The sequence below is a fragment of the Podarcis tiliguerta genome (assembly GCF_965153285.1).
Source record: "Podarcis tiliguerta genome assembly, chromosome: 6".
Classification (NCBI taxonomy): domain Eukaryota; kingdom Metazoa; phylum Chordata; class Lepidosauria; order Squamata; family Lacertidae; genus Podarcis; species Podarcis tiliguerta.
The window spans coordinates 64,929,077-64,956,188 of NC_139539.1; the positions used below are offsets into that span (position 1 = coordinate 64,929,077).

At 42.4% G+C, this 27,112-nt stretch overlaps 1 protein-coding gene across 4 annotated transcripts; it reads left to right on the plus strand.

Annotated features, from left to right (window-relative positions):
- Positions 1-1,271: 1,271 nt before the first annotated feature.
- Positions 1,272-25,263, plus strand: IFI44L (interferon induced protein 44 like). Of its 4 annotated transcripts, none has more exons than XM_083444966.1 (8): positions 1,272-1,566; positions 3,707-4,206; positions 4,298-4,349; positions 6,180-6,375; positions 7,183-7,335; positions 8,235-8,406; positions 8,616-8,716; positions 9,405-10,290. In XM_083444966.1, exons 2-8 carry the CDS (start codon positions 3,714-3,716, stop codon positions 9,615-9,617), a joined length of 1,380 nt encoding a protein of 459 aa, XP_083301092.1. In that variant the 5' UTR covers positions 1,272-1,566; positions 3,707-3,713; the 3' UTR covers positions 9,618-10,290. The 4 variants fall into 4 exon arrangements, with proteins under 4 accessions (XP_083301092.1, XP_083301091.1, XP_083301093.1 ...); XM_083444965.1 differs by having other exon boundaries at positions 1,273-1,612; XM_083444967.1 differs by lacking the exons at positions 3,707-4,206; positions 4,298-4,349; positions 6,180-6,375; ... (2 more) ...; positions 8,616-8,716; positions 9,405-10,290 and adding exons at positions 18,320-18,819; positions 18,911-18,962; positions 20,661-20,856; ... (2 more) ...; positions 23,700-23,800; positions 24,670-25,263 and having other exon boundaries at positions 1,276-1,612.
- Positions 25,264-27,112: the final 1,849 nt, after the last annotated feature.

The window sequence follows — 27,112 nt, forward strand, 5'->3', positions numbered from 1 at the left end:
CAGAGATGGCTCAGTGCTTAGCTCCAAACAAAGACATCTGAACAAGGAAATGAAAGCTGAAGATTTGAGAAATGCATGATGTTCTGTACCCAAGAAAAAATGTAAGAGAGCAAGAAAACATCAAAATGCAACATAACTGTCTGTATTGGTGTAGGATACATTGGCCTTCAAATATTCTAAACTTTTACTGTAAACTTAGCTATATATAAAGAACTATAGCTAAAACACACACATGCTGTTGAATTTCACACAATCGTTGCTTTGTGCTTGGACTTCCTGTTTTATCTATTTATCAGGTGGTGGTTCATTTTAAAAGGGTTGCACATCATCCCTGATGTCTGGTTCTAATATTTGACTATGCTTATTCCCCAAGTGCTATAGGAAAAGAGAATTAGGCTATACTATTCTTGTGCTGATTTCAAATGCATGAATCCCAATAATGACCAATGGAGAACATTAACCCTGGTATGGTTGGACTGTCAGCACCAACTGTAAAGCTACAGAAATGTGGAGGGCTCCACCTGTTGGTTTTCTGTCTGTCATGCAGCTGTGGAAGCTGGTGTGGGCAACCTTTTTTCTGTTGAAGGCTGCATTATCTCAGGGGCTGACATCAGCAGCGGGCAAGGGCGACGGCAGGGCCAAAATCATAAGGAACAGACCACCCAACGTTTTACAGATTAACATGGGGACGCTCTAATAAGATTAACTCTCCCCCCCCCCCCACATTTCTGCTGTAAAAGAAGTGCTCTAATTCAGTTACAAATTGGTGAATTTAAACTGGATTTAGTTCTGACTGTTCCAGGGTGGACAAGGAAGCATAACAGACCATACTCTAATTTTATCAATAGTTTTTTCAACTTCAAAAATGCAGTCAAATTCCATCTATTTATTTATTTAAAAACAACTCTAACCTGAATTTGCATGGAACTGAAATTGACAGTTTTGCCTGTCCCTACACACAGGCCCACCGCTGACTGGGCTGCCAGGGTGGAGTTTCTTACACATGTAAGAAAGGGGGAGTTTTGGCTACAACACAACTGATGCGATCCTTTCCCTCTCTCTGCCTCTCATGTGAATGTGGTAACTGTAGGACTGCTTTGCTCCAACACTCTTCTTCCCCCCAGACTAAGGGAAAGCAGACTCTTCCCTGCATTAGCCAGACCCTCTATCAGTCAAGAGCAGCCATTCATCCCCACCTATTTGCATTGCTGCCCAAACACCTAGTTGCTCTTTCTCCTTGCAGGATCTCCTCAGACTGGATTCAGGGACGTGAGCCATTTGTTCTTGCACAAGCTGAGACCCACTGCACCCCTCCCCATATGCTCACAGTCATTTCAGCTTTGTGTAGGATTCTGTCTTACTTTCAGGTATCTTGCAAGAAACTTCTATTCTAGTTCTATCTTCCTCCCCAAGAGGAGTTCCCCTTAGTCGCGGACTCCAGGAAACCCGAGAACACGTGTTACTCATCCTGAGCAGCTTTGAACTTCCACTTTCGTTTTCCAATTGCCGACGCGAGCTGCTTCTCGGAGGGAGTAGACTACTTTGCTCCCGGGCTTCCAATCTGAGGTAAAACAGAGCTCTGGACACAGGAAAATTTTTTCCCCGAAAGCTGGTAAGATCATGTCATGATGATATTTTCCTGCACATGCAGCTATTAAAATAGAATGGGGACTTGGCTGCTCCATACTGCTTTTGTGATTCAGCAGCTCATTGCTTTGCATGTATGTTTGTGAGAATTTTTCTGAATCTGATCCTTCCGTGAAAGGGAAGATTTCGGGAGGGCACTGAAATTTGCTAACTTTATCTACAAGCGCCGTGTTAATCTCTTGGGTGGAGTCAGAAAGCCTCGGCTGGCATTGTCCCATGTGAAAAGAAAAATATTATTCTTCGCCATCTAGTGGTGCTTCCTGTTTTTTCAACCGTTAGTTGGGGGAAAGCTGCTTTATATTTGCAGATCACCACGAAAACCTGATGCTTATTTAATACAGCAAGCTGAAGGCACGCACAGAACAAGCCTCCTCCCCATGCTTACTCAGGTGTGTTCAATGGGGCCTAGCCCCCTAAGTACCACAGCTGCAGTTCACAGACCAGCAGCACAAATCTGTGCAGGTTGAATCAAATGAGGCTCTTATTTTCAAAGCTTGTTCTCCAGCTCCTAGCATGTCTTGGATGGGGCTGTAGGATTGAAGTCTTGCATTTTAACATCTTTATGCGCCCTCTCGCCCAGCTTGTCCGGAGTTTTGGGCTGGGTTGCCATCAGTATGCCGATGACACCCAACTCGATCTGTTGATGGATGGCCATCTTGACTCGGCCCCAGATACACTGACCAGATGTCTGGAAGCTGTGGCTGGATGGTTACGTGGGAGCTGGTTGAAGTTAAATCCTTCAAAGACAGAGGTCCTCTGGCTGGGACGGGACGATATGGGATTGAGGGGGCAACTCCCATGTCTTGCGGGGGTGCAATTAGTGCCAGCACCGTCCGTTAAGAGTTTGGGTGTAATCTTCGATACCTCCCTCTCTATGGAGGTGCAGATTACAGCTATAACAAAGGCAGCTTTTTTTCATCTCCGCCAAGCTAAGCAGTCTTTCGCCCTGACCTAGCCACTGTGATCCACGTGACGGTCACCTCCAGACTGGATTATTGTAACTTGCTCTACGTGGGGCTGCCCTTGAGACTGACCCAGAAACTCCAGCGGGTGCAGAATGCCGCGGCGAGAGTCCTTATGGGGTCTTCGCTGCGAGATCACATTCATCCGGTATTATACCAGCTGCACTGGCTCCCGGTGGAGTACAGGATCAGGTTTAAGGTGCTGGTTTTAACCTTTAAAGCCCTATATGGCCTACGACCCTCGTATCTACGGGACCGCCTCTCCTGGTATGTCCCACAGAGGAACTTACGGTCTGCAAATAAAAACATCTTGACGGTCCCAGGCCTCAGAGAGGTTAGGCTGGCCTCAACTAAAGCCAGGGCTTTCTCGGCTGCGGCTCCAATCTGGTGGAACGCTCTGTCACAAGAGACTAGGGCCCTGCGGGACCTGACATTTTTCCACAGGGCCTGCAAGACAGAGCTGTTCCACCAGGCCTTTGGTCAGGGTGCAGCCTGACTCCCTCCTCTGGCAATCTGCACAGAATTTTGCTTAACGGTTGCCATCAATTTGATTTTAATTAATTAGAATGAAATGTTTTTAGAATGTTGGATTATTTGATTGTTGTTAGCCGCCCTGAGCCCGGCTTTGGCTGGGGAGGGCGGGATATAAATAAGATTTATTATTATTATTATTATTATTATTATTATTACCCTGTGGAGGTTTGAAAGAGAAATGTGGCATATGTGTTTGAAAGCCTTGATTCCAGCATGCTGCTGCTGCCCATCCACTTATGTGGAAGCATGACTTGCTCCATCAAAACTTTATGCTCCCAATTGTTCCTCTGAAATGCTGCCTTTTCTGCTCCACATCTGATGTCATATGGGGCAGGTAGGGATTGCTTTATGAAAATGGGAGGCTTAGAGGAACATGTCTGGACAAAACGTTCCCCAGTCCTGGCCTACATTGACTGGAAGTGGGTTTCTGAATTTCAGACAGGGATATCTCCTAAGCATGTCTTGAGATGCTGGAAATTGAACTTGGGACCTTCTGCTACCTAGGTTTGGCTGTTCCCAATTCCAGAAATATTTATATTCCTACTATATCTCATTTCTTTCAGATTAAAGATGGCCTCATCTCGATTGACCAAAACTGAGGAAAAGGCGCTGCTGGATATTTTGGGATGCCAACATCTAAGCCTTCTCTATAAAGCAAGTTTGCATACCTACGATGTCAATGCATTTCATAACAAATGCGACAATCAGGGCCCAACTGTTGTTGTGGGATACAATGCAAGTGGCTATATCTTTGGAGGCTTTACTGAACAGAGTTATGCTTCAGCTGATAAATACCTATTTGATAACAATGCTTTCCTGTTTAGATTGAAAGGGAAAGGAAAGGAACCCAGCATACTAAAATTCCCAGTCAAGAACCCTGTTGAGGCTGTCCTTGACAGTAGTGAATATGGTCCTATTTTTGGAGCTGACACACTTGTATTCCTGTCAGAAAGCGAGAATAGTGTTACCACAGATGATAACACTAACAGTTACACACTCTGTGCAGAAGACCTACATGGAAATGACGAAGACCTTTTGGATTGTGAAGTATATCGAGTTGAAGGTGAGCTGAAACAATAATTTAAAAGTTATTTCATTTTTTGAAACCCGTTGATTTGCCCTCTTGTTAATATCAAATTTTATTTTCTCCTTAGGGCTGAGTAGCATTTTGGAAAAACCATGGCGGGAGATGACATGGACAGCTGAGTAGGTTACTGACTTGAGAAACACTCCCACCCCATTTCCCCCCACCCCACACAACATTTAGGCAACCAGTGGCATTGTTTCATTTACAGTGGTACCTCAGGTTAAGAACTTAATTCGTTCTGGAGGTCCGTTCTTAACTTGAAACTGTTCTTAACCTGAGGTACCACTTTAGCTAATGGGGCCTCCTGCTGCCGCCCCCACGTAATTTCTGTTTTCATCCTGAGGTAAAGTTCTTAACCCAAGATACTATTTCAGGGTTATCAGAGTCTGTAACCTGAAGTGTCTGTAACCCGAGGTACCAGTGTATTTATTTAAGGCATTTATATACAATTTAATCCATATAATTTCCAAGTGGTTTCAAAGTTACCCCAGTTCAAGGGCACATTATAGCTGGGCTAAAGCACTTAACCAGTGATGGCCAAGTGAGGGGTGTGGCTTGTGGCCTGGTGGACCACATTTGGCCTCTGCGCCTGAGTTTCCCAACCCCTGCTTCTAACAGGTGTCACTTTCTTATCTTTTCTTCCCTTGGCTAGTCATCCTCTCAGGTACATGGTCTAAACCACTGAGCCTCTTGGGCTTGCTGATCATAAGGTCACTAGTTGGAACCTGTGTGATGGGGTGATCTCCTGTTGCTTTGTCACAGCTCCTGCCAACTTAGCAGTCTGAAAGCATAACAGCGCGAGCAGATAAATAGATACTGTTGCAGTGAAATGGCATTTCTGTGCACTCTGGCACTCGTCATGGTGTCCTGTGCACCAGAAACTGGCCACGTGACCTGGAAAAAAACTGTCTGTGGACAGATGCTTGCTCTCTTGGCCTTAAAGCTGCTCCCATAGTCAAATTCAGCTGGACTTAACCATCCAGGGGTCCTTTACCTTTACCTTACCATTTCAGGATGACCTCCGGTTGTGGTTTTGGAACACCCCCCCTTCAGTCTAAAAGAAGAGTTATAGGGCAGCCTTATAGTCAGTGTAGAAGGAAATCCTGTCCCATGCATTGCGGATATAGAACAGCATCCTTAACCCTTATTTTAACTGTATCACTATGCTGCTGGGGTCCGACAGGCCCCTTTCAAAAGTCTGTGCTAGAAATAAAATTAATTATTGATTTAAAATTGACTCCATTTTAACATCAAAATAGAATTTATTGATATTGCAAAACCACACCCAATATGAAATGCAGTGGAGTCTACCGTGCTAACCTAAATGCATCTGTGGACTATCAGGGAGCACTGGGGAATAAACAGAAGCATGCACTATGCTATTTGAGGCTACAGCTTTACCTGTCGTGACCTTGGCCTCAGATAATGTCAGATGATGGGAAGGTTGGTGTAACTTGGACCTCACAGCCTGGCATGTCAAATGGAGAAGGCTGCCAGGCCCAGTGAGGCCCACAAGCTGCAGCTCCTCACCAGTGGAGATTAGTTTAAAAGCTGATCACTTCATGAAGGGATGTAGAAAGATGTCTGCATTTTCTTATTTTAGGAGAATCAGGCAGGGAAGGAAGATATTGTATGGGGCAGTAGGCTAAAAATGGTGGTAAACAGCAGAAATTAGTCTCCAAAGAGAAATTCTTTTGGATTTAAGCAATTCCTCAACAGCTGTGTCTGAAATGTGGCCAGTTTAGGTCACTAAAAATGTAGGTACTCTGTGCTAAATTTCAGAAGGTTTGTACACATTATCTTCATTTGATTCACAATTAAAACCCTCAGGCTTCAACATAATAGAGTGTTGCTTTGCTTTTGAACTTCAACACTGTATAACCAGGATATATATACATATGATTAAGCTACTATGGTTAATAGACAGATGTATTTTGCTACCTTGGCAGGAAAAGGGAAGTGCTGATGAAAGAAATAAGAACTTACAAACCTTGCTTGGATGCTGTGCCCCAGTGTCGGGTTCTGCTTGTTGGGCCAGTTGGAGCAGGGAAGTCCAGTTTCTTCAACTCTGTGAATTCAACTTTCCGAGGCTACGTGTCAAGTCAAGCTGCAGCAGGATCAGATTCCACAAGTCTGACAAAACAGGTAGATCTGCACTGCTAAAGCAAAAGTTAAGGACGGGCCTCCAGAACATATTAAGTTCGTAACCCGAGGTATCGCTGTATTTCCAAACATGTTGGCCAATAACTAATGGCAACATAAGATTCAATATATACTTCAACTAGGGTTCCTAGACCACAACTCCCATCAGCCCTTGCTAGGAGATCATTTGAAAACCATAAAAAGCACAAAACACCTTGTCCTCCCCCTTCCTTTCCCAGCTGTTGTAAGGATTTACAAGCTGCAAAGAAAACATTCAGATACCTTCAAAGAGCCAAGCCCATTCCTTTTGGCAGCTGACTGATTGTAGCCCATAAGCATATGTCGGCGCAGAAGCGCCTCTTGATTAATGCCAATTGTCCAAATTATAGAGGAACCAAATAACGCTGGAGATAGAGGCTCGTCCACGGCAGGGACACACGTCCAGATACGGGCTTGCTTGGCACAGCAGGATGCAGTGAGCTCCCCAGATCCCACTGGGGAACATTGCCAGGATATTTTGCAACATAAATCCTGGCTTTCCTCTGCCTGAACCTCCTTGCTGCCCTCGTGACGTGACCGGAAACCCATACTTAACTTGCCTTTCTAACCTGTTTCTTGTGTAATGGAACTTCTGTGGTTTTGTACAGAGCCACAAAAATTACAGTAGATATTATATATACTAGTAGGTGAAATACGGTAGATAGTATATATACTAGTAGGTGAAATTTGTCATTTACATATGTAAAAAAGAAAGGAAAGCAGATAGGAATAGATTTCAAGATGGTGTTATTTGCATTTTTTAAAAAATAGTATAGGACTTACCATCTTAAAAGCGGAAGTGGTAGAACTCCACTCCCAATCATCTTCTGTGATACCATGGGACTTGAAGCTCAACCCAACGCTGGTCTGGACATTGAGGACTTGCGCAACATATTGGAGGGCCATATTCCTGATCGGTACTGGGTAAGATGCATCCTCTATTGTTCATTTTAGATGGAGAGATTATCATTTAGGAACCTCTGCTTTTCATTTCTATTTTACTTCTATAATGCAAACATCACACTTCCTGTGGTCCACCATTATAACCCCAGCAAGCGCAGTTTTATTTTCTCAAGTGGTTTGCCAGGCTAAGGATTGATTTGCATCCACGAATCAATGACATGGCTTGGAAACACAGTTGCTAGAAGACTGGTCCTTGGGGAAAGCTGATCATGTGATTTAGCTCACCTTGTAGCCATGATAGTTTCAGCCCATGCCATCAAAACTCATCTTCTTCAGAGTAAAAAAAATACTGAAACCATTTGGGCAATATCTTACAGATCAGCTTATCATGCTGAGCAGCCTGAACGTGGTTGGGTTTTTAGTTTCCACCTGCAATTGATTGGATGTGCATGTTAGACCTCTCTCTTTGGGAAAACCCAAATAGCCATTTGCTCTCTCTGACCACCAAAGAGCAGTCCCCCTTCCCCATGGGGGAGAGCGGTACGGGGAATCAGTGGAAGAAGAGGAAATGTGGAAAAGCCCTTGGAGGAGAATTTGGGAAATTGCTTGTTGTAATGGTATCCTCAGTACTAGATTGAGAATACCAGAGTACTAATTCAGGTACTACACCCTCACCACACTGGGTAAAAATGCTTTTCAAAATGGGGTGGCAACTGACTACATGTCATTTTCGGTGTACTTGTATGCACAAATGGTCACTTTACATATCAAAGATGGCTGCTCCATGAGCACTACGTGGGGGCTGTCATCTTTTTGTATGTAGGTTCATCCACTGCTGTGTCTCTCACACAACTCTATAGGAATTTGATTCCATTGCAGCTATCCTATATTTTTTCTTCTATTACCCTTTCCCTTTTCAGTTCAATCCATCCTGTGTTATGAGCCCCAATATGCCAAACTATATCAAGTGCCCCTCTCCGAAAGACCGGATTCATTGTGTTGCATTCATTATTGATGGGTCCAAGGTTGAGATCCTTCCTGAGAAACTGGAAGAAAAACTGAAAGACATCCGTCGAAAAGCGAACAGTTTTGGTCAGTCTTTTTAATTTATTTTACATTTATGTTTTGATCAACCTCAATGTAGTTGCTATCTTACTTCATATTTTTAAAAATGGCTTCAAATAGTTCTTTGTTCATTGCTAAAAAAAACCAACAATAATAATTGTGGTGGCTATTCCCAATTCAAAAGGAAAAAACAAACATATATTATAAGTTATTTTTATAAATTAATCTTCTTACAGGTGTTCCACAGCTTGTTATTCTAACTAAAGTGGATCAGATTTGTCCTATTGTTGAAGAAGATATATCATACGTATACAAAAGCATGGCTGTTCAGAAGCAGGTAAACTGTTAAATTGAAAGGTATCTGTAAAGCTAGTCAGGCTTTTCTTTAATGTTTTAATCTTTCTGTTACTTTTTATTTCCTTGTTTTGTTTTGCTTCTGCTCTTCTTGGGTTTTTTTTATATCCTGGACTCAGCTACACAGATGCAAATAAAACATTTTAAAAGGTTGTGAAATGCAATATACCAAAGTGACACTAGCTGGCGACAGTGCGGTGTATTTTTCTGTGTGAGACTAGGTTTAAGAGCTACCTTTGAGGGATGACACTGCATTTTTCTTTCTCTTTCTGTTTAGAGTAGTTTGTTTTTTATTGCATTGTATTATGAAAAACTGTCATAACATCTTTGCACTCTAGATGTGCAAAGCAGGGCTGTTGAGGTTTGTTATTTGGAGGGTGTGTGGCCTGAGGAAAATCCTGAGGGTCAAAGAGAGGCTCACCCTGGTCTAGGGCATTAAAGGTCATAGGGCATTAAACCAACACTTTTAAGTTGGACCTGGAAATCGACTGGACCTTCTTTCTTGTGAGTGGCCCTGAATTTTTTTTTGTTTGGGGTCAGTGTACAGATACGGGGCATAAAAATGTAATTAATTAATATGGCCAGCAGTGGCCTTGTGTCGGCTGGTGGAACCAAAGGGGCATAAAAATAGTGTTCCCTTGGTAACAAATCACATTTTATTTCCTTTACAGATGCGGCTAATGGAAGCAAAACTTGGCATCCCTCTGTCTCATATAGTTCCTGTTAAAAATTATTCCTCAGAGCTGGAACTGAGGAATGATGTTGATATCCTGATACTCATGGCAGTGAGGCAGATGCTTCGTTTAGCTGAAGACTACCTTGACGACTGTGATGACGAACCTCCGGTCAATCGTTCCATTAAGGATTGTTATGCTGAGCCTTGATATATTTACTGAAGCCCATTAGAATTCTAGTTTATGCTTTAGATTTTTAATAGAAGTGACCAAGTTTATTCTCCATTTAGGGAGATTTGAAACATTCTTACATACTAATCTCAGTATCTTACTGCTGCTCCTGCTTTATGTATGTGGCTAGTGGACAGGTTAACTGTAGAGCTGCAAGGCTTTTATGTTCTTTAGGCCTCCAACATCCTTTCCAAACCTAAAATTCTGTTTCTATTATAAAACAATCATTAAGACAATAATACTATATAGGTAGCTTGCACGAAGTCTATTACATTGCGACTCCAGGCTAGAAACCACATTGGTGTGTGCACTTGAGATGTGATCTGAAGGGAAAGAGAAATTAAAAAAAAACAAAAAACAGCTGCCAGGAAAAATAGTTTTGCTATAAGCAAGTGCAAGAAGGTAACTAAGCCATTAACCAGAGGCCTTGGAAAAGTTGAGAAAGTGGTGCAACCTCAAGTTATAGACGTGATAGTAGGGAGGGGGGCGGGGCTTATATACAGGGGTTGATGATTCTCACGTGATATGCCAGATCAATAAATAAGTAGGTATAAAATGGACTTCCATGTTGATGAGAAATATTTCAGGTGTTTTGTATCTTTTTAATGTTACTGCTTTCTTAAAACAAATAAATAAATGCATGTGAAACTCAGTGTATGAATGAATCCTGAAGTTACCAGCTGCAAAATATGCCACCCCTGGTCCCTGAAGTCCTTACTCAACTTGGAGGATCTTGAAAAAGGGGGAAAGGAAGAAGGAAAAGGAAGTGTAGACACTTAGCCTGTTGCTGTAAATCTCAGAAAAAGAACTATCCCCATAAGAGCACATAGTGCTGCTGTGGATAGATTTTCTGAAACTGTTGCTCATATTGGGGGCATGCTAATAATTGCTTGGCTAATAATCTCAGTGGGTGGTGCTGTGGGTTAAACTACAGAGCCTAGGACTTGACGATCAGAAGGTTGGCAGTTCGAATCCCAGCCACGGGGTGAGCTCCCATTGTTCGGTCCCTGCTCCTGCCAACCTAGCAGTTCAAAAGCACGTCAAAGTGCAAGTAGATAAATAGGTACCACTCCAGCGGGAAGGTAAACGGCGTTTCCGTGCACTGCTCTGGTTCGCCAGAAGTGGCTTAGTCATGCTGGCCACATTGACCCGAAAGCTGTACGCCGGCTCCCTCGGCCAATAAAGCGAGATGAGCGCTGCAACCCCAGAGTCAGTCACGACTGGACCTAATGGTCAGGGGTCCCTTTACCTTTAATAATCTCAGCAATGCAGCAGTTCAAGTTCAATAACCTTTGTGTCTCAGAACTGTAGGGATGTTTAGGACTGAATTGCTGCCTTCATGTGCATGTCAGTATGCCTTTCAACCGATGTCAGCGACTGGGCTCAATAACTGGTTCTGCCCCGACTGAGCTAGGCGACTGGAGCACTTTCAGAGACCTCCCAATCCTGGGAAGCAGGTCTCAGTGCACTGGACTCACAACTGTGCATTGTGAGCCCCAGACTCAGCAAAGTATACATAACGCGGAAGCGAACTGTGAAGCATAACTTCTTTTATTTCTAATAGCTACTACAAACTAACGAACTGGCTTGTGTGAGTGTTACATCTCCCACTCAGCCATCTAGTCACTACATAGATAAGACTCTCTCCACACACAGAGTCAGGCAGTCAGGCAGGAGTGGAAGAGTAGAAGAGCAGTTTCCTCCCCCTCCTTTCTCAAAACATCAGATCAGGAGATTCTTGCAATGGGAGAGGGTGAAAATATCAACAGTGCATTCACATCTGCTACTTAAAGGAACTCGTTTGGGGTCCATGTTCCAGAGATGCCACCGTAGTCTTGGCTGGGCACAGGAATGTGTGGCTGGCATAACCCATGGTCAAAGCAATTATTTAATGCTTTTTTCACTAACAGCATCTAGTAATGTTTTCTATCATGGTTGCCTGTTGGGAGCTTCTCTAACTTTTTAAGCTGTTTAATGAGGAAATAGTATTTCATCTTTTTGGATGTTTACCATTAGCATCTGTTGGCATGTTCACAGTAGCAAAACCAAGTCACACTGAGAGCAAACTTGTGAAGTTATAAAGACCTGCACAGCTTGTGACCTAGCTATATTTCCCCATATCAGCCAGCTCAAGTTCTCAGATTGCCCAAAGGGGGCACAGTAGGAATTGTTGCCAATGCATCAGAAGGAATGCATTTCCTCTATAATGGGTGAGGCGGTATTTCCTTTTTTTTTTTTTTTAAATAATATTTTATTGAGTTTTATGACAAAAACTTAGAACAATGATAAACCAACCACCTCACAACAACACCTAAAAGGAAAAAAAGGTAAAAACAGAAAAAAACAGAAAAGTAGATACTACAACACACAAACACAAAACAGCAAAATACAACAAAAAGAATAAACATATTAAAAACAATTTTTGTCTCCTTATATTCTTTACATTGACTTCTTTCTCCGACTTCCCCAGACCTTCCTTCTCTGTATTCCAAATCAAATATTCTGTCTGCAAATTCTTTTCCTCTATCATATTTTAATTTTCTAATACTCTTAAAGTCTAGTAAATGGTTACATTTCCTTAAGTCTGACAAAATATTAAATCTTTCTCTGATCACTTTTTCCCAAATACCCATCCATCCTCAATCCGATGTCATCAAACGTTCATTATCTTATAATGTTTCTGTAAATAGTCCTTAAATTTTCTCCAGTCTTCCTTCACCGTCTCTTCACCCTGGTCTCTGATTCTGCCGGTCATTTCTGCCAATTCCATGTAGTCGATGACTTTCATCTGCCATTCTTCCAGTGTGGGTAACTGTTGGGTCTTCCAATACTGTGCTATAAGTATCCTTGCTGCTGCTGTGGCATACATAAAAAATGTCCTATCCTTCTTGTGCACCTGTTGGCTAACCATACCCAGGAGAAAGGCCTCTGGTTTCTTCAAGAATGTGTATTTAAAATTTTTTTTCAGTTCATTATAAATCATCTCCCAGAATGTCTTTATCCTTGGGCACATCCACCAAAGGTGAAAGAATGTACCTTCAGCCTCTTGACATTTCCAACATTTATTGTCAGGTAAGTGATAGATTTTTGCAAGCTTGACTGGTGTCATGTACCACCTGTATATCATTTTCATAATATTCTCTCTTAAGGCATTAGATGCTGTAAATTTCATACCAGTGGTCCATAACCTTTCCCAGTCAGCAAACATTATGTTATGACCCAAATCTTGGGCCCACTTAACCATCGCTGATTTCACTTCCTCATCTTGTGTATTCCATTTCAACAGCAAGTTATACATTCTTGACAGAATCTTAGTTTTAGGTTCTAACAGTTCTGTTTCCAATTTTGATTTTTCCACCTGGAAGCCAATTTTTCTATCCATTTTAAAAGCCTCCATTATTTGATGATAATGGAGCCAATCTCGAACCTTACTTTTTAATTTATCATAACTCTGTATTTTCACTTTATCACCATCTTGCTCTAAAATCTCCCAATATTTTGGCCAATTGGCCTCCATATTGAGTTTTTTTAGTGCTTTTGCTTCCATTGGGGACAACCACCTTGGAGTCTTATTTTCAAGCAAATCTTTATACCTCATCCAGACTTTAAACAGTGCATTTCTGACAATGTGGATTTTAAACATTTTGTGCACTTTAACCTTGTCATACCATAGATATGCATGCCAACCAAAAGCGTTATTAAATCCTTCTAAGTCCAGTATGTCAGTGTTTTCCAGAAGTAGCCATTCTTTTAGCCAGCAAAAAGCTGCTGCTTCATAATAAAGTTTCAAGTCTGGCAGGGCAAAGCCCCCTCTTTCCTTAACATCAGTTAATATTTTAAATTTTATCCTTGGCTTTTTGCCCTGCCAGACAAATCTAGATATGTCCTTTTGCCACTTCCTAAAACAGTCAATTTTGTCTATAATCTGCAACGTCTGAAATAAAAACAACATTCTTGGCAATACATTCATCTTTATCACAGCAATACGACCCATTAGCGAGAGTTTCAAATTAGACCATATTTCTAGATCTTTCTTTATCTCCGACCAACATTTATCGTAGTTATCTTTATATAAGTTCCCATTTTTAGCAGACATAGTAATTCCCAGGTATTTCACTTTTTTCACTATTGTCAATCCTGTCTCATTCTGAAACTTTTCTTTCTCAGTTTCTGTTAAATTCTTTGTCAAAACCTTAGTTTTAGCTTTGTTTAATTTAAACCCTGCCAATCGACCAAACTCTTGAATCAATTCTAAGACTCTTTTTACACTAGATTCTGGTTCCTGCAGTGTCAAAACTAAATCATCTGCAAATGCTCTTAGTTTATATTGTTTAGATCCGACCTGTATCCCTCTAACCAATTGGTCCTTTCTAATCATATTCAGCAACACCTCCAGGACCGATATAAAAAGCAGAGGGGAAATTGGGCAACCTTGTCGTGTGCCTTTCTCTATTCTGAACTCCTCAGTTATTACATTATTTACAATTAGTTTAGCTTTTTGTTCAGAATAGATTGCACTTATACCATTTTCAAATTCTTGGCCTACCCCCATACCTTGGAGATTCTTCTTCAAAAAACTCCAAGAAATATTGTCGAAGGCCTTCTCCGCATCCACAAATATCAAAACTGCTTTTGTGTTTATTTTTTCCTCCAAAAATTCCAATATGTCTATTATATTCCTCACATTGTCAGATAAATGTCTTCCTGGGAGAAAGCCTGCTTGAGGTGAGGCGGTATTTCCTGAACAATAATTTACCCTCCTGAAATACCTGGTGTTAGTCAAATGTAACATACAGTGGTACCTTGGCTCTCAAACTTGATGTGTTCTGGGAGTTTGTTCGACTCCCAAAACTGCACAAAAACCAAGGCGTGGCTTCCGATTGGCTGCAGGAGCTTCCTGCACTCAAGCGGAAACTATCAGATGTTCAGCTTCTGAAAAACATTTGCAAACCAGAACACTTCCAGGTCTGCGGCTTTCGGGAGCCAAGTGGTTTGAGAACCAAGGTACCACTGTAATTTGATCATACTTTAGGAGGAAAACAGACCTGAAATCTGATCAAAAATATTTCTGAAAGCATTATTTTTATATGTGTGATTTCTTCTGTTATAAAATGTTCATTTCAATTAAACGTGAAGTCTGTTATTAGTGTTTGTCTGGATTCAGGGTTTTGTTTTTAAATGTTGACCAGGTTTGCCCTCTAGTGGAGAACAATACAGACAATTTAAGAAAGATGAGGCCCTCTTCTGAATCATATTGAATTTAGTGGCTTGATGCTGAAATAATGAGATGGCCTTGTGGAAAAGAGGGGATTTCCTTACAGCCCTTTGCTATGTGTAGTCTTCAGCTCCTGAGAGTTTAGCCTGTGCCCTGTGCCTTACTGCAGGAAGTGTTTTTATTATTTAATCCTAGTGAGAACACCATTCCAGCTGTGACTTTGTGACTTGGTATGTGGGTGGCGCTGTGGTCTAAACCACTGAACCTCTTGGGCTTGCCGATCGGAAGATTGGCAGTTCGAATCTACGCAACAAAGTGAGCTCCCATTGCTCTGTCCCAGCTCCTGCCAACCTAGCATTGCGAAAGCACACCAGTGCAAGTAGATAAATAGGTACCGCTGCAAAAGGAAGGTAAACGAGGTTTCCGTGTGCTCTGTCTCTGAAAGCAAGACCCATCCAGGGGTCCTTAACTTTTACTTTTTTATTTTTTGACTTCGTTAATGAGCAGTGCTATTTTTATAGAAAAAGAGGTGCTGGAACTCACCATGAACAACTCCCTTGTTCTCTTCAAATGGCAATGGAGCCCACCTGAGAGATGTCAGAACTGAGTTCTGGTTAAAAAAAAAAAGCCCTGGTAACGAAGAGAAGTAAATCACTCCGGCCTGTTGTAAGTAAGGTTTGAGGATATATGGTACACATCTATTTGCTCATTGGGATGAATGACTCCTTCATTCCCAAAAGGAACACTAATGCAAGACTGGCCTGGTTGCAGTCAGGCCAGAAATCAAATACCTGCAGGGAGCTTGTTACTATTGCACAGAAGACTAGTTTCTACGTTTCACCCCCATCCTAAATCCAGGCAAGCAAGAGACATTATTAGGGTTCAGAGACAAATGTCACTCTTTCCACCCGCATTCACACACACCAGCCTCAGTTCTGGTACTGGTACTACAAGCATTGCAACCTCTAGGCCTTGTGCAGCAGTAAGTAAGGTTTGAGGATATATGGTATGCATCCATTTGTTGCGTGTTCAGACCCAGAGACCTCCCCCCTAAATAAAAACATATTTGACTCAAATGTTAGTTTGGGTTTTTGGCAGAATTTAGGCCACAACATTATTGATTACAGAAAGTGAGTGGTTGCATAGGCTCTGGTTCGAATAACTCCCTGAACCCTTGCTGAGCCAGAGCTCTAACATAGGTCAGCCAAGGGTGAACACCTGAGGTAGGCGGAAAGCCCGGGAACGGACTATGTCCACTCCCCAGATGTTCCCCTGGACACAGGCACGGGCACAACCCCCTCTCGGAGGTTGACCAAACCAAGGTTTGTCCCTGGATTCCTTTAATAGAATACCCCTCACATACGGATGGCATGACTGATCCCCCATCCCTATCATCTGAACCAGTACCTATCTGCAACCTTACATGTTGTGACGATTTGCTACGTGGCAGGCGAAACCCAAGTGGCAACAGCCAATCAGTCAAGTGGGGAAAATTCCTGCCGTACCTCTGTCCCAACGACAGACGACACATGATGGCATAGCAAGGTCAATCGCAAAATGCTCTAAATATAGGGAGAGGTGGGCGGGTGTTCCAATGCACGAGCCGAAAGAGGAAGCTCTGGGTCACGTGCATAGGCATTTATAGGTCCCTCAATCCGTTTAGACAGCACCCTATTGGCCAGATTAAACCCAGGAATGAGGGACCTACCAGTCGGGTGTTATGGCTGACCAATATACCCACCCACAACCAGAGGGCCAGTCTCCAGGTCTTTTTTAGGGAGGACATGCTCTCTTGCACAAGCTAAGGGAAAGCAGACTCTTCCCTGCATTAGCCAGGCCCTCTATCAGCCAAGAGCAGTCATTCATCCCCACCCATTTGCAGGATCTCCGCAGCCTGGATTCAGGGATGTGAGCCATTTGCTCTTGCACAAGCTGAGACCCCCCCCTGCACCCCTCCCTATACGCTCACAGTCATTTCAGCTTTATGTAGGATTCTGTCTTACTGTCAGGTATCTTGCAAGAAATTTCTATTTTAGTTCTACCTTCCTCCCTAAGAGCATTTCCCCCTACATAGTCACAGACTCCAGGAAACCTGAGTACACGTGGTTCTGCTTCCTGAGCACCTCTGCACTTTCACTTTCGTTTCTCCCTTGCAGACACGAGCTGCTTCTCAGAGAGAAGAGGCTTGTTTGCAGACGCTCCCGGGCTTCCAATCTGAAGTGAAACAGAGCTCTGGAAACAGGAAAAAAAATTCCCCTAAGCTGGTAAGATCATGTCATGATGATATTTTCCTGCCACATGCAGCTATTAAAATAGAATGGGGATTTTTTAACGGTTGCTTGGCTGCTCCATACGGTTTTTGGTGATTCAGCAGCTCAGCTTAACAATTGCTTTGCATGTATGCTTATGAGAGATTTTCTGAATCCGATCCTTCAGTGAAAGGGAAGCTTTTGGGAGGGCACCGAAATTTTCTAACTTTGTCTACAAGCGCGTGTTAATCTCTTGGGTGGAGTCAGAAAGCCTCGGCTGGTATTTTCCATGTGAAAAGAAAAATATTATTCTTCACCATCTAGTGGTGCTTTCTGTTTTTCAACCGTTAGTTGGGGGAAAGCTGCTTTATATTTGCAGATCACCATGAAACCTGATGCTTATTTAATACAGCAAGCTGAAGGCACGCACAGAACAAGCCTCCTCTCCATGCTTACTCAGGTGTGTTCAATGGGGCCTAGCCCCCTAAGTACCACAGCTGCAGTTCACAGACCAGCAGCACAAATCTCTGCAGGTTGAATCAAATGAGGCTCTTATTGTCAAAGCTTGTTCTCCAGCTTCTAGCATGTCTTGGGTGGGGCTGTAGGACTGAAGTCTTCTTAACATTTACCCTGTGGAGGTTTGAAAGAGAAATGTGGCATATGTGTTTGAAAGAGCCTCTCCTCCTCCTCCCAGAGGGGACGAGTTGTGATCGGGAGCTGTTCCTGCGCTTTGCATTGGGCATTCCGGCCCCTGCTTGCCATCACTGCTGCCGCGCTGCATTCCCAGGCAGCCTACCAATCAAGGGGAGTCTTGGGGGCAGAGTTTAGCCGCTCAAATGCAGCCGCGGTAGCTCCTGCCCCTCATTGCGCTGCCGTGTTTCAACGGATCACACACCCACCCTCTTTAGTTCATCGCTTCGTGCTTGACCTTGCTATGGACCTGTGGTTGGTCACCTTGGTTGCCCAAGCGGCCTGGTAGGAATTTTTATCCAACTGGCAAATTGGAACCAGCCACTTGGTTTTTCACCTACCTTGTAGCAAATCGTCACAGTCGTGACCTACATTGGCTGGAAGTGGGTTTCTGAATTAAAGACAGGAATATCGCCTAAACCTGTCTTGAGATGCTATAAATTGAACTTGGGACCTTCTGCTACCTAGGTTTGGCTGTTCCTAATTCAAGAAATATTTATATTCCTACTATATCTCATTTCTTTCAGATTAAAGATGGCCCAATCTCGATTGACCAAAACTGAGAGAAAGGTGCTGCTGGATATTTTGGGATGCCAACATCTAAGCCTTCTCTATAAAGCAAGTTTGCATACCTACAATGTCAATGCATTTCATAACAAATGCGACAATCAGGGCCCAACTGTAGTTGTGGGATACAATGCAAGTGGCTATATCTTTGGAGGCTTTACTGAACAGAGTTATGCTTCAGCTAAGAAATACCTATTTGATAACAATGCTTTCCTGTTTAGATTGAAAGGGAAAGGGCAGGAACCCAGCATACTAAAATTCCCAGTCAAGAACGCTGTTGAGGCTGTCCTTGACTATGGTGGATATGGTCCTATTTTTGGAGCTAACACACTTGTATTCCTGTCAGAAAGCAAGAATAGTGTTACCACAAATGCTAACACTAACAGTTACACACTCAGTGCAGAAGACCTACATGGAAATGACCAAGTCCTTTTGGAATGTGAAGTATATCGAGTTGAAGGTGAGCTGAAACAATCATTTAAAAGTTATTTCATTTTTTGAAACCTGTTGATTTGCCCTCTTGCTGATATCAAATTTTATTTTCTCCTTAGGGCTGAGTTGTGTTTTGGAAAAACCATGGCGGGAGATGACATGGACAGCTAAGTAGGTTACTGACTTGAGAAACACTCCCACCCCATTTCCCACCACCCCACACAACATTTAGGCAAGCCAGTGGCATTGTTTCATTTATTTATTTATTTATTTATTTAAGGCATTCATATACAATTTAATCCATATAATTCACAAGTGGTTTCAAAGTTACCGCAGTTCAAGAGCACATTACAGCTGGGCTAAAGCACTTAACCAGTGATGGCCAAGTGAGGGGTGTGGCTTGTGGAGAGTTCTGAGAGGAAAGATGGAAGACCACATTTGGCCTCTGTGCCTGCGTTTCCCAACCCCTGCTTCTAACATGTGTCACTTTCTTATATTTCCTTCCCTTGGCTAGCCATCATCTCAGGCACACCGTTACACTAAGCCTCATGAGCTTGCTGATCGTAAGGTCAGCAGTTCGAATCCGTGCGATGGGGTGATCTCCTGTTGCTTTGTCCTAGCTCCTGCCAACCTAGCAGTTTGAAAGCAAAACAGTGCGAGCAGATAAATAGATACCGTTGCAGTGGGAAGGTAAATGGCGTTTCTGTGCATTCTGGCACTCATCATGGTGTCCTGTGCACCAGAAACATGCCACTTGACCTGGAAAAAACCTGTCTGTGGACAGATGCCGGCTCCCTTGGCCTGAAAGCAGAGGTGAGTGCTGAACCCCATAGTCGAATTCAGCTGGAATTAACCATCCAGGGGTCCTTGACCTTTACCTTACCATCTCAGGATGACCTCCAGTTGTGGTTTTGGAACACCCCCCCTTCAGTCCAAAAGAAGAGTTATAGGGCAGCCTTATAGTCAGTGTAGAAGGAAATCCTGTTCCATTCATTGAACAGCATCCTTAACCCTTGCACATTGAACATCATCCTTAACCCTTGCACGTCGTTTATTTTAGCGGTATCACTATGCTGCTGGGGTCCGACAGGCCCCTTTCAAAAGTCTGTGCTAGAAATAAAATTAATGATTGATTTCAAAGTGACTCCATTTTAACATCAAAATAGAATTATTGATATTGCAAAACGACAACCCAATATGAAATGAATTGGTGGTGCACTGGAGTCTACCGTGCTAACCTAAATGCATCTGTGGACTATCAGGGAGCACTGGGGAATTAACAGAAGCATGCACTATGCTATTTGAGGCTACAGCTTTACCTGTCGTGACCCTGGCCTCAGATAATGTCAGATGAAGGGCAGATGGGTGTAACTTGGACCTAACAGCCTGGCAGGTCAAACGGAGAAGGCTGCCAGGCCCAGTGAGGCCCAGAAGCTGCAGCTCCTCACCAGTGGAGATTAGTTTAAAAGTTGATCACTTCATGAAGGGATGTAGAAAGATGTCTGCATTTTATTATTTTAGGAGAATCAGGCAGGGAAGGAAGATATTGTATGGGGCAGTAGGCTAAAAATGGTGGTAAACAGCAGAAATTAGTCTCCAAAGAGAAATTCTTTTGGATTTAAGCAATTTCTCAACAGCTGTGTCTGAAATGTGTCCAGTTCACCAGGTCACTAAACATGTAGGTACTCTGTGCTAAATTTCAGAAGGTTTGTACACATTATCTTCATTTGATTCACAATTAAACCCTCAGGCTTCAACATAATAGAGTGTTGCTTTGCTTTTGAACTTCAACACTGTATAACCAGGATATATGTACATATGATTAAGCTAATATGGTTAATAGACGGATGTATTTTGCTACCTTGGCAGGAAAAGGGAAGCGCTGATGAAAGAAATAAGAACTTACAAACCTTGCTTGGATGCTGTGCCCCAGTGTCGGGTTCTGCTTGTTGGGCCAGTTGGAGCAGGGAAGTCCAGTTTCTTCAACTCTGTGAATTCAACTTTCCGAGGCTACGTGTCAAGTCAAGCTGCAGCAGGATCAGATTCCACAAGTCTGACAAAGCAGGTACCTCTGCACTGCTAAAGCAAAAGTTAAAATGCATTCAGTATTTTTCAACCGTTAAGAACGGTTTCGTTTTAAGAATGGGCCTCCAGAATGTATTAAGTTCGTAACCCGAGGTACCACTGTATTTTCAAACATGTTGGCCAATAACTAATGGCATCAAAATGATACATGAGATTCAATATATACTTCAACTAGGGTTACTAGACTACAACTCCCATCAGCCCTTGCCAGGAGACCATTTGAAAACCATAGAAAGCACAAAACACCTTGTCTTCCCCCTTCCTTTCCTGGCTGTTGTAAGGGTTTTCAAGCTGCAAAGAAAACATTCAGATATCTTCAAAGAGCCAAGCCCAGTCCTTTTGGCAGCTGACTGATTGTAGCCCATAAGCATATGTCGGTACAGAAACGCCTCTTGATTAATGCCAATTGTCCAAATTACAGAACAACCAAATAACGCCGGAGACGGAGGCTCGTCCATAGCAGTGACACACATCCAGATATGGGCTTGCTTGGCACAGCAGGATGCAGTGAGCTCCCCAGATCCCACTGGGAACATTGCTAGTATTTTTGCCACATAAATCCTGGCTTTCCTCTGCCTGAACCTCCTCGCTGCCCATGGAGGGCAGCGAGGAGCTACCACCATTGACTCGTGACGTGACCGGAAACCCATACTTAACTTGCCTTTCGTAACCTGTTTTTGTGTAATGGAGTTTGTAGTTTTATACAGAGCCACAAAAATTACAGTAGATTAGTATATATACTAGTAGGTGCAATTTGTCATTTACATATGTAAAACAGAAAGGAAAGCAGATAGGAATAGATTTCAATATGGTGTTATTTGTATTTTTAAAAAAACAGTATAGGACTTATCAACTTAAAAGCGGAAGCGATAGAACCCCACTCCCAATCATCTTCTGTGATACCATGGGACTTGAAGCTCAACCCAGCACTGGTCTGGACATTGATGATGTGCGCAGCATATTGGAGGGCCATATTCCTGATCGGTACTCGGTAAGATGCATCCCTCTATTGTTCATTTTAGATTGAGAGATTATCATTTAGGAACCTCTGCTTTTCATTTCTAATTTACTTCCATAATGCAAACATCACACTTCCTGTGGTCTGTCATTATCACCACAGCAAGCGCAGTTTTATTTTCCCAAGTGGTTTGCCAGGCTAAGGACTGATTTACATCCACAAATCCATGACATGGCTTGGAAACGCAGTTGCTAGAAGACTGGTCCTTGGGGAAAGCTGATCATGTGATTTGGCTCACCTTGTAGCCATGGTAGTTTCAGCCCATGCCATCAAAACTCATCTTCTTCTGAGTAAGAAAAATACTGAAACCATTTGGGAAATATCTCACAGATCAGCTTATCATGCTGAGCAGCCTGAACAAGGTTGAATTTTGGGAAATTGATTGTTGTAATGGTATCCTCAGTACTAGATTGAGAATACCAGAGTACTAATTCAGGTACTACACCCTCACCACACTGGGTAAAAATGCTTTTCAAAATGGGGCGGCAACTGACTACATGTCATTTTCGGTATGCACAAATGGTCACTTTACATATCAAAGATGGCTGCTCCATGAGCACTACATGGGGACTGTCATCTTTTTGTATGTAGGTTCATCCATCCCTATGTCTCTCACACAACCCTATAGGAATCTGATTCCATTGCAGCTATCCTATATTTTTTCTTCTATTACCCTTTTCCTTTTCAGTTCAATCCATCCTGTGTTATGAGCCCCAATATGCCAAACTATATCAAGTGCCCCTCTCCAAAAGACCGGATTCATTGTATTGCATTCATTATTGATGGGTCCAAGGTTGAGATCCTTCCTGAGAAACTGGAAGAAAAACTGAAAGACATCCGTCGAAAAGCGAACAGTTTTGGTCAGTCTTTTACATTTATTTTACATTTATGTTTTGATCAACCTCAATACCAATGTTTCATTGCCCGTGCAGGCTGATTGCTGAAATGGTCCCTCAGCTATGTAGGAAACACTGACCATTGATTGTGAGTCGATGAACTTCTTATCTTGGTTTCCTGAGAAGTATTTAACACTTCTCTTCAAAGCTCACACCTTCTCAAAAATAAATGATTAGAGCTTTTTTACAGAGCAATGAGAAGCAGACCATATTGTCCCACTATCTGAATATGTTGGAGGCAGTTGTGCATACCTGACTGCATGAATTTTCAGATTGTCGCTTCTCCCTATTTGATGTATGTCAGTGGCCCATTGGCCCTTGGAAGGAGACTTCATAAGCCAGGGCTTAGATCATTGTACAGTGGACGGTCTGGTTGCGAACTTGATCCATGAGGGAGGCATGTTTGCAACCCGCAGCGCCGCGTCTGTGCATGCGCAGGTTGCGATTCGGCGCTTCTGCGCATGCACAAAGCGCGATCTAGCGGTTCTGTGCATGTGCGACCGCCGAAACCCAGAAATAACCCGTTCCAGTACTTCCGGGTTTTGTTGTGTCTGTAACCCGTAAAAACGCAACCTGAAGCGTCTGTAACCTGAAGTATGACTGTACTTGCTTTACCAGACAAGGACTGATTCCTAGAGATTTAACTATTAGCTTTCAAATATGTAGAGGAATTATTCACAGGAAAGATGAGCTCCACCAATTTTCTCTTTAAGCACAAGACATCCTGCCTGTAAATGTCTTCCCCAAAAGAACAATGTAGTTGCTGTCTTATTTCATATTTTTAAAAATGGCTTCAAATAGTTCTTTGCTCATTGCTAAAAAAACAATAATAATTGTGGTGGCTATTCCCAATTCAAAATGAAAAAAACAAACATATATTGTACTCCTTTTTATAACCTAATCTTACAGGTGTTCCACAGCTTGTTATTCTGACTAAAGTGGATCAGATTTGTCCTATTGTTGAGGAAGATATATCATACGTATACAAAAGCATGGCTGTTCAGAAGCAGGTAAACTGTTAAATTAAAAGGTATCTGTAAAGCTAGTCAGGCTTTTCTTTAATATTTTAATCTTTCTGTTACTTTTTCTTTCATTGTTTTGTTTTGCTTCTGCTCTTGCTTCTTGGCTTTTTTTATATCCTCTGGGCTACAGAGAATATACACTTGAAGGTGATGGCTGGCTGTTAAATGTCCCTGGACTCAGCTACACAGATGCAAATAAAGCATTTTAAAAGGGTTGTGAAGTGCAATATGCCAATGTGACACTAGCTGGCGACTGTGCGGTGTATTTTTCAAAACATTTTTTTTTAAAGCATTTTCACAGCGTTTTTAAATATGTGTGTAGATTGCTTCCCTGTGTGAGAGGTAGGAAAGAGAAGAGGTCCCAGGCTGAAAGGCTGGGAAGGTCCATCCCTTTCTGTGTGAGACTAGATTTAAGAGCTACCTTTGAGGGATGACACCGCATTTTTCTTTCTCTTTCTGTTTAGATTAGTTTGTTTTTTATTGCATTGTATTATGAAAAACTGTCATAACATCTTTGCGCTCTAGATGTGCAAAGCAGGGCTGTTGAGGTTTGTTATTTGGAGGGTGTGTAGCCTGAGGAAAATCCCGAGGGTCAAAGAGAGGCTCACCCTGGTCTAGGGCATTAAAGGTCATAGGGCATTAAACCAACACTTTTAAGTTGGACCTGGAAATCAACTCGACCTTATTTCTTATAAGTGGCCCTGAATTTTTTTTGTTTGGGGTCAGTGTACAGATACAGGGCATAAAAATGTAATTAATTAATATGGCCAGCAGTGGCCTTGTGTCAGCTGGTGGAACCAAAGGGGCATAAAAATAGTGTTCCCTTGGTAACAAATCACATTTTATTTCCTTTACAGATGCGGCTAATGGAAGCAAAACTTGGCATCCCTCTGTCTCATATAGTTCCTGTTAAAAATTATTCCTCGGAGCTGGAACTGAGGAATGATGTTGATATCCTGATACTCATGGCAGTGAGGCAGATGCTTCGTTTAGCTGAAGACTACTTTGACGACTTTGATGACGAACCTTCAGTCAATCGTTCCACGAAGGATTGTTACGCTGAGCCTTGATATATAGGACTGAATTGCTGCCTTCATGTGCATTTACATCTGCTACTTAAAGGAACGTGTTTGGGGTACATGTTCCAGAGATGCCACCATAGTAAACATGTAAAGTTATAAAGACCTGCGCAACTTGGGACTTAGATATATTTCCCATATCAGTCAGCTCAAGTTCTCAGATTGGCTGAGGGGGCCACTGTAGGAATTGTTGCCAATGCATCAGAAGGCATGCATTTCCTCTATAACTGGGGTAAGGGGGTATTTCCTGAACAATAATTTACCCTGCCAAAATACCTAGTGTTAGTCAAATGTAAGACAATTTGATCCTAACTTACTTAGGAGGAAAACGTAGACTTGAAATCTGAAGAAATTTTTTTTCTGCAAACGTTATTTTTTGTGTGTAATTTTTTTTCTGTTATAAAATGTTCATTACAATTAGAGGCGAAGTCTGTTATTAGTATTTGTCTTGCTTCAGGGTTTTGTTTTTAAATGCTGATCAAGTTTGCCCTCTAGTGGAGAACAATACAGACAAATTAAGAAAGATAAGGCCCTCTTCTGAATCATACTGAATTTAGTGGCTTGATGCTGAAATAATGAGACGGCCTTGTGGAAAAGAGGGGCTTTCCTACAGCCCTTTGCTATGTGTAGTCTTCAGCTCCTGAAAGTTTAGCCTGTGCCTTGTGCCTTACTGCAGGAAGTGTTTTTATTATTTAATCCTAGCAAGAACACCATTCCAGGTGTGACTTTGTGACTTGGTATGTGGGTGGCGCTGTGGTCTAAGCCACTGAACCTCTTGGGCTTGCCGATCGGAAGATCGGCGGTTCGAATCTGCGCAACGAAGTGAGCTCCTATTGCTCTGCCCCAGCTCCTGCCAACCTAGAATTGTGAAAGCACACCAGTGCAAGGAGATAAATAGGTGTGAAAGAAAGGTAAACGGGGTTTCTGTGCACTCTGGTTTCTGTCATGGTGTTCCCATTCCCTTAGAAGTAGTATAGTCATGCTGGCCACATGACCCAGAAAGCTGTCTCTGGACAAACGCCGGCTCCCTTGGCCTGAAAACAAGATGAGTGCCGCAACCCTTATAGACTTAACCATCCAGGGATCTTCTTTGTCTACAAATGTCTCTCTACCATGAATGTCCAATTGTTAGGGCTTTCGTCCTGTTTTAAATGTACAAACAGGACATGAAAGCAAAAGCTTCTCCCCACTGCTACTCCCCAGGAATTGTTGTTCAGCAGCGATTACACTGTCTCTAAACGTGGGTGCTTTATATAGCCACAAGTCTAACAGCTATAGATAGACTTGCGCACAGTAAAAAGGGGGGTTCAGACAAAGTAATTTTTCTTACAGGTTCTGCTCCATAAACCCTACATTTGCTGTGGATAAAATGAGTAATGATTGCAGTAATGGATAGAAACATGATTCTGAACAACAAATGCTACCCCCCACCAACAGCTCCTCAGGTTCTGATTTGTCCTTGAAAGAGATAGTCACAATAGCCTCTAGTACTATTTCTTCACAAGGGAGTTTGCCAGAAATCCTGCCTGGAACTTCTTACCTCTTTGGGAAATGAGATCCTTGAACAAAAAACAGTTTTTGAAATGTATAGAAAATTCTAAACCTGCTTGCTTTTAATGTGGGAATCACAAAAGCTTCGGATAGGTTTCAAGAAAATTGTGCCCTTAACCCTGCTAGGAATGGTAGTGATATATATTTCTAGTTATCCCATAACCAAAACAAGATGGGCCTAGAAAGTGCCTGCTCACTTACAGACATAATGGGAAATTGGTGCTTGCAAATCTTCAGCATTTATAATGCCATGCTTCTGAATTGAAAAGAGATGGGTGGGAATATGTGTTACATTCCCTCAAACGCTTTCAAACCTGGAAATCAACCAGCAAAACAGAACAGTGAGCCACTCGATAATAACCTAACAGAACCACTAGATGGCAGAAAGGGGTCATAATTTAGCATTTTTTAAAACTGCGGAGAAATACTTTTGAGTTGTAGTGCCTAACTTCTGCCGTAGCCCCAGTCTTCTATTTTAGGGAAGGGAAAAGAATGGAAAAATGCTTGCTTGCTCCGTAAGTCAGAGATTCTGAGACATCCTAGTCAATTTCTTAGTTTTCACATTTGCATTCTAGATCTACTGTATTAGCCCAAATATAAACTGCACCTGAATATAAGCCACACCTTTAAAATTCAAGGGGAAGAAAAGAAAAAAGACACTACCCAAATA

Coding starts and splice junctions, on each gene's coding strand:
- IFI44L (XM_083444966.1), top strand. CDS start 3,714: ATGGCCTCATCTCGATTGACCAAAACTGAGGAAAAGGCGCTGCTGGAT. Junction 8,407..8,615: donor TCGAAAAGCGAACAGTTTTG/GTCAGTCTTTTT, acceptor ATCTTCTTACAG/GTGTTCCACAGCTTGTTATT. Junction 8,717..9,404: donor GCATGGCTGTTCAGAAGCAG/GTAAACTGTTAA, acceptor TTTCCTTTACAG/ATGCGGCTAATGGAAGCAAA.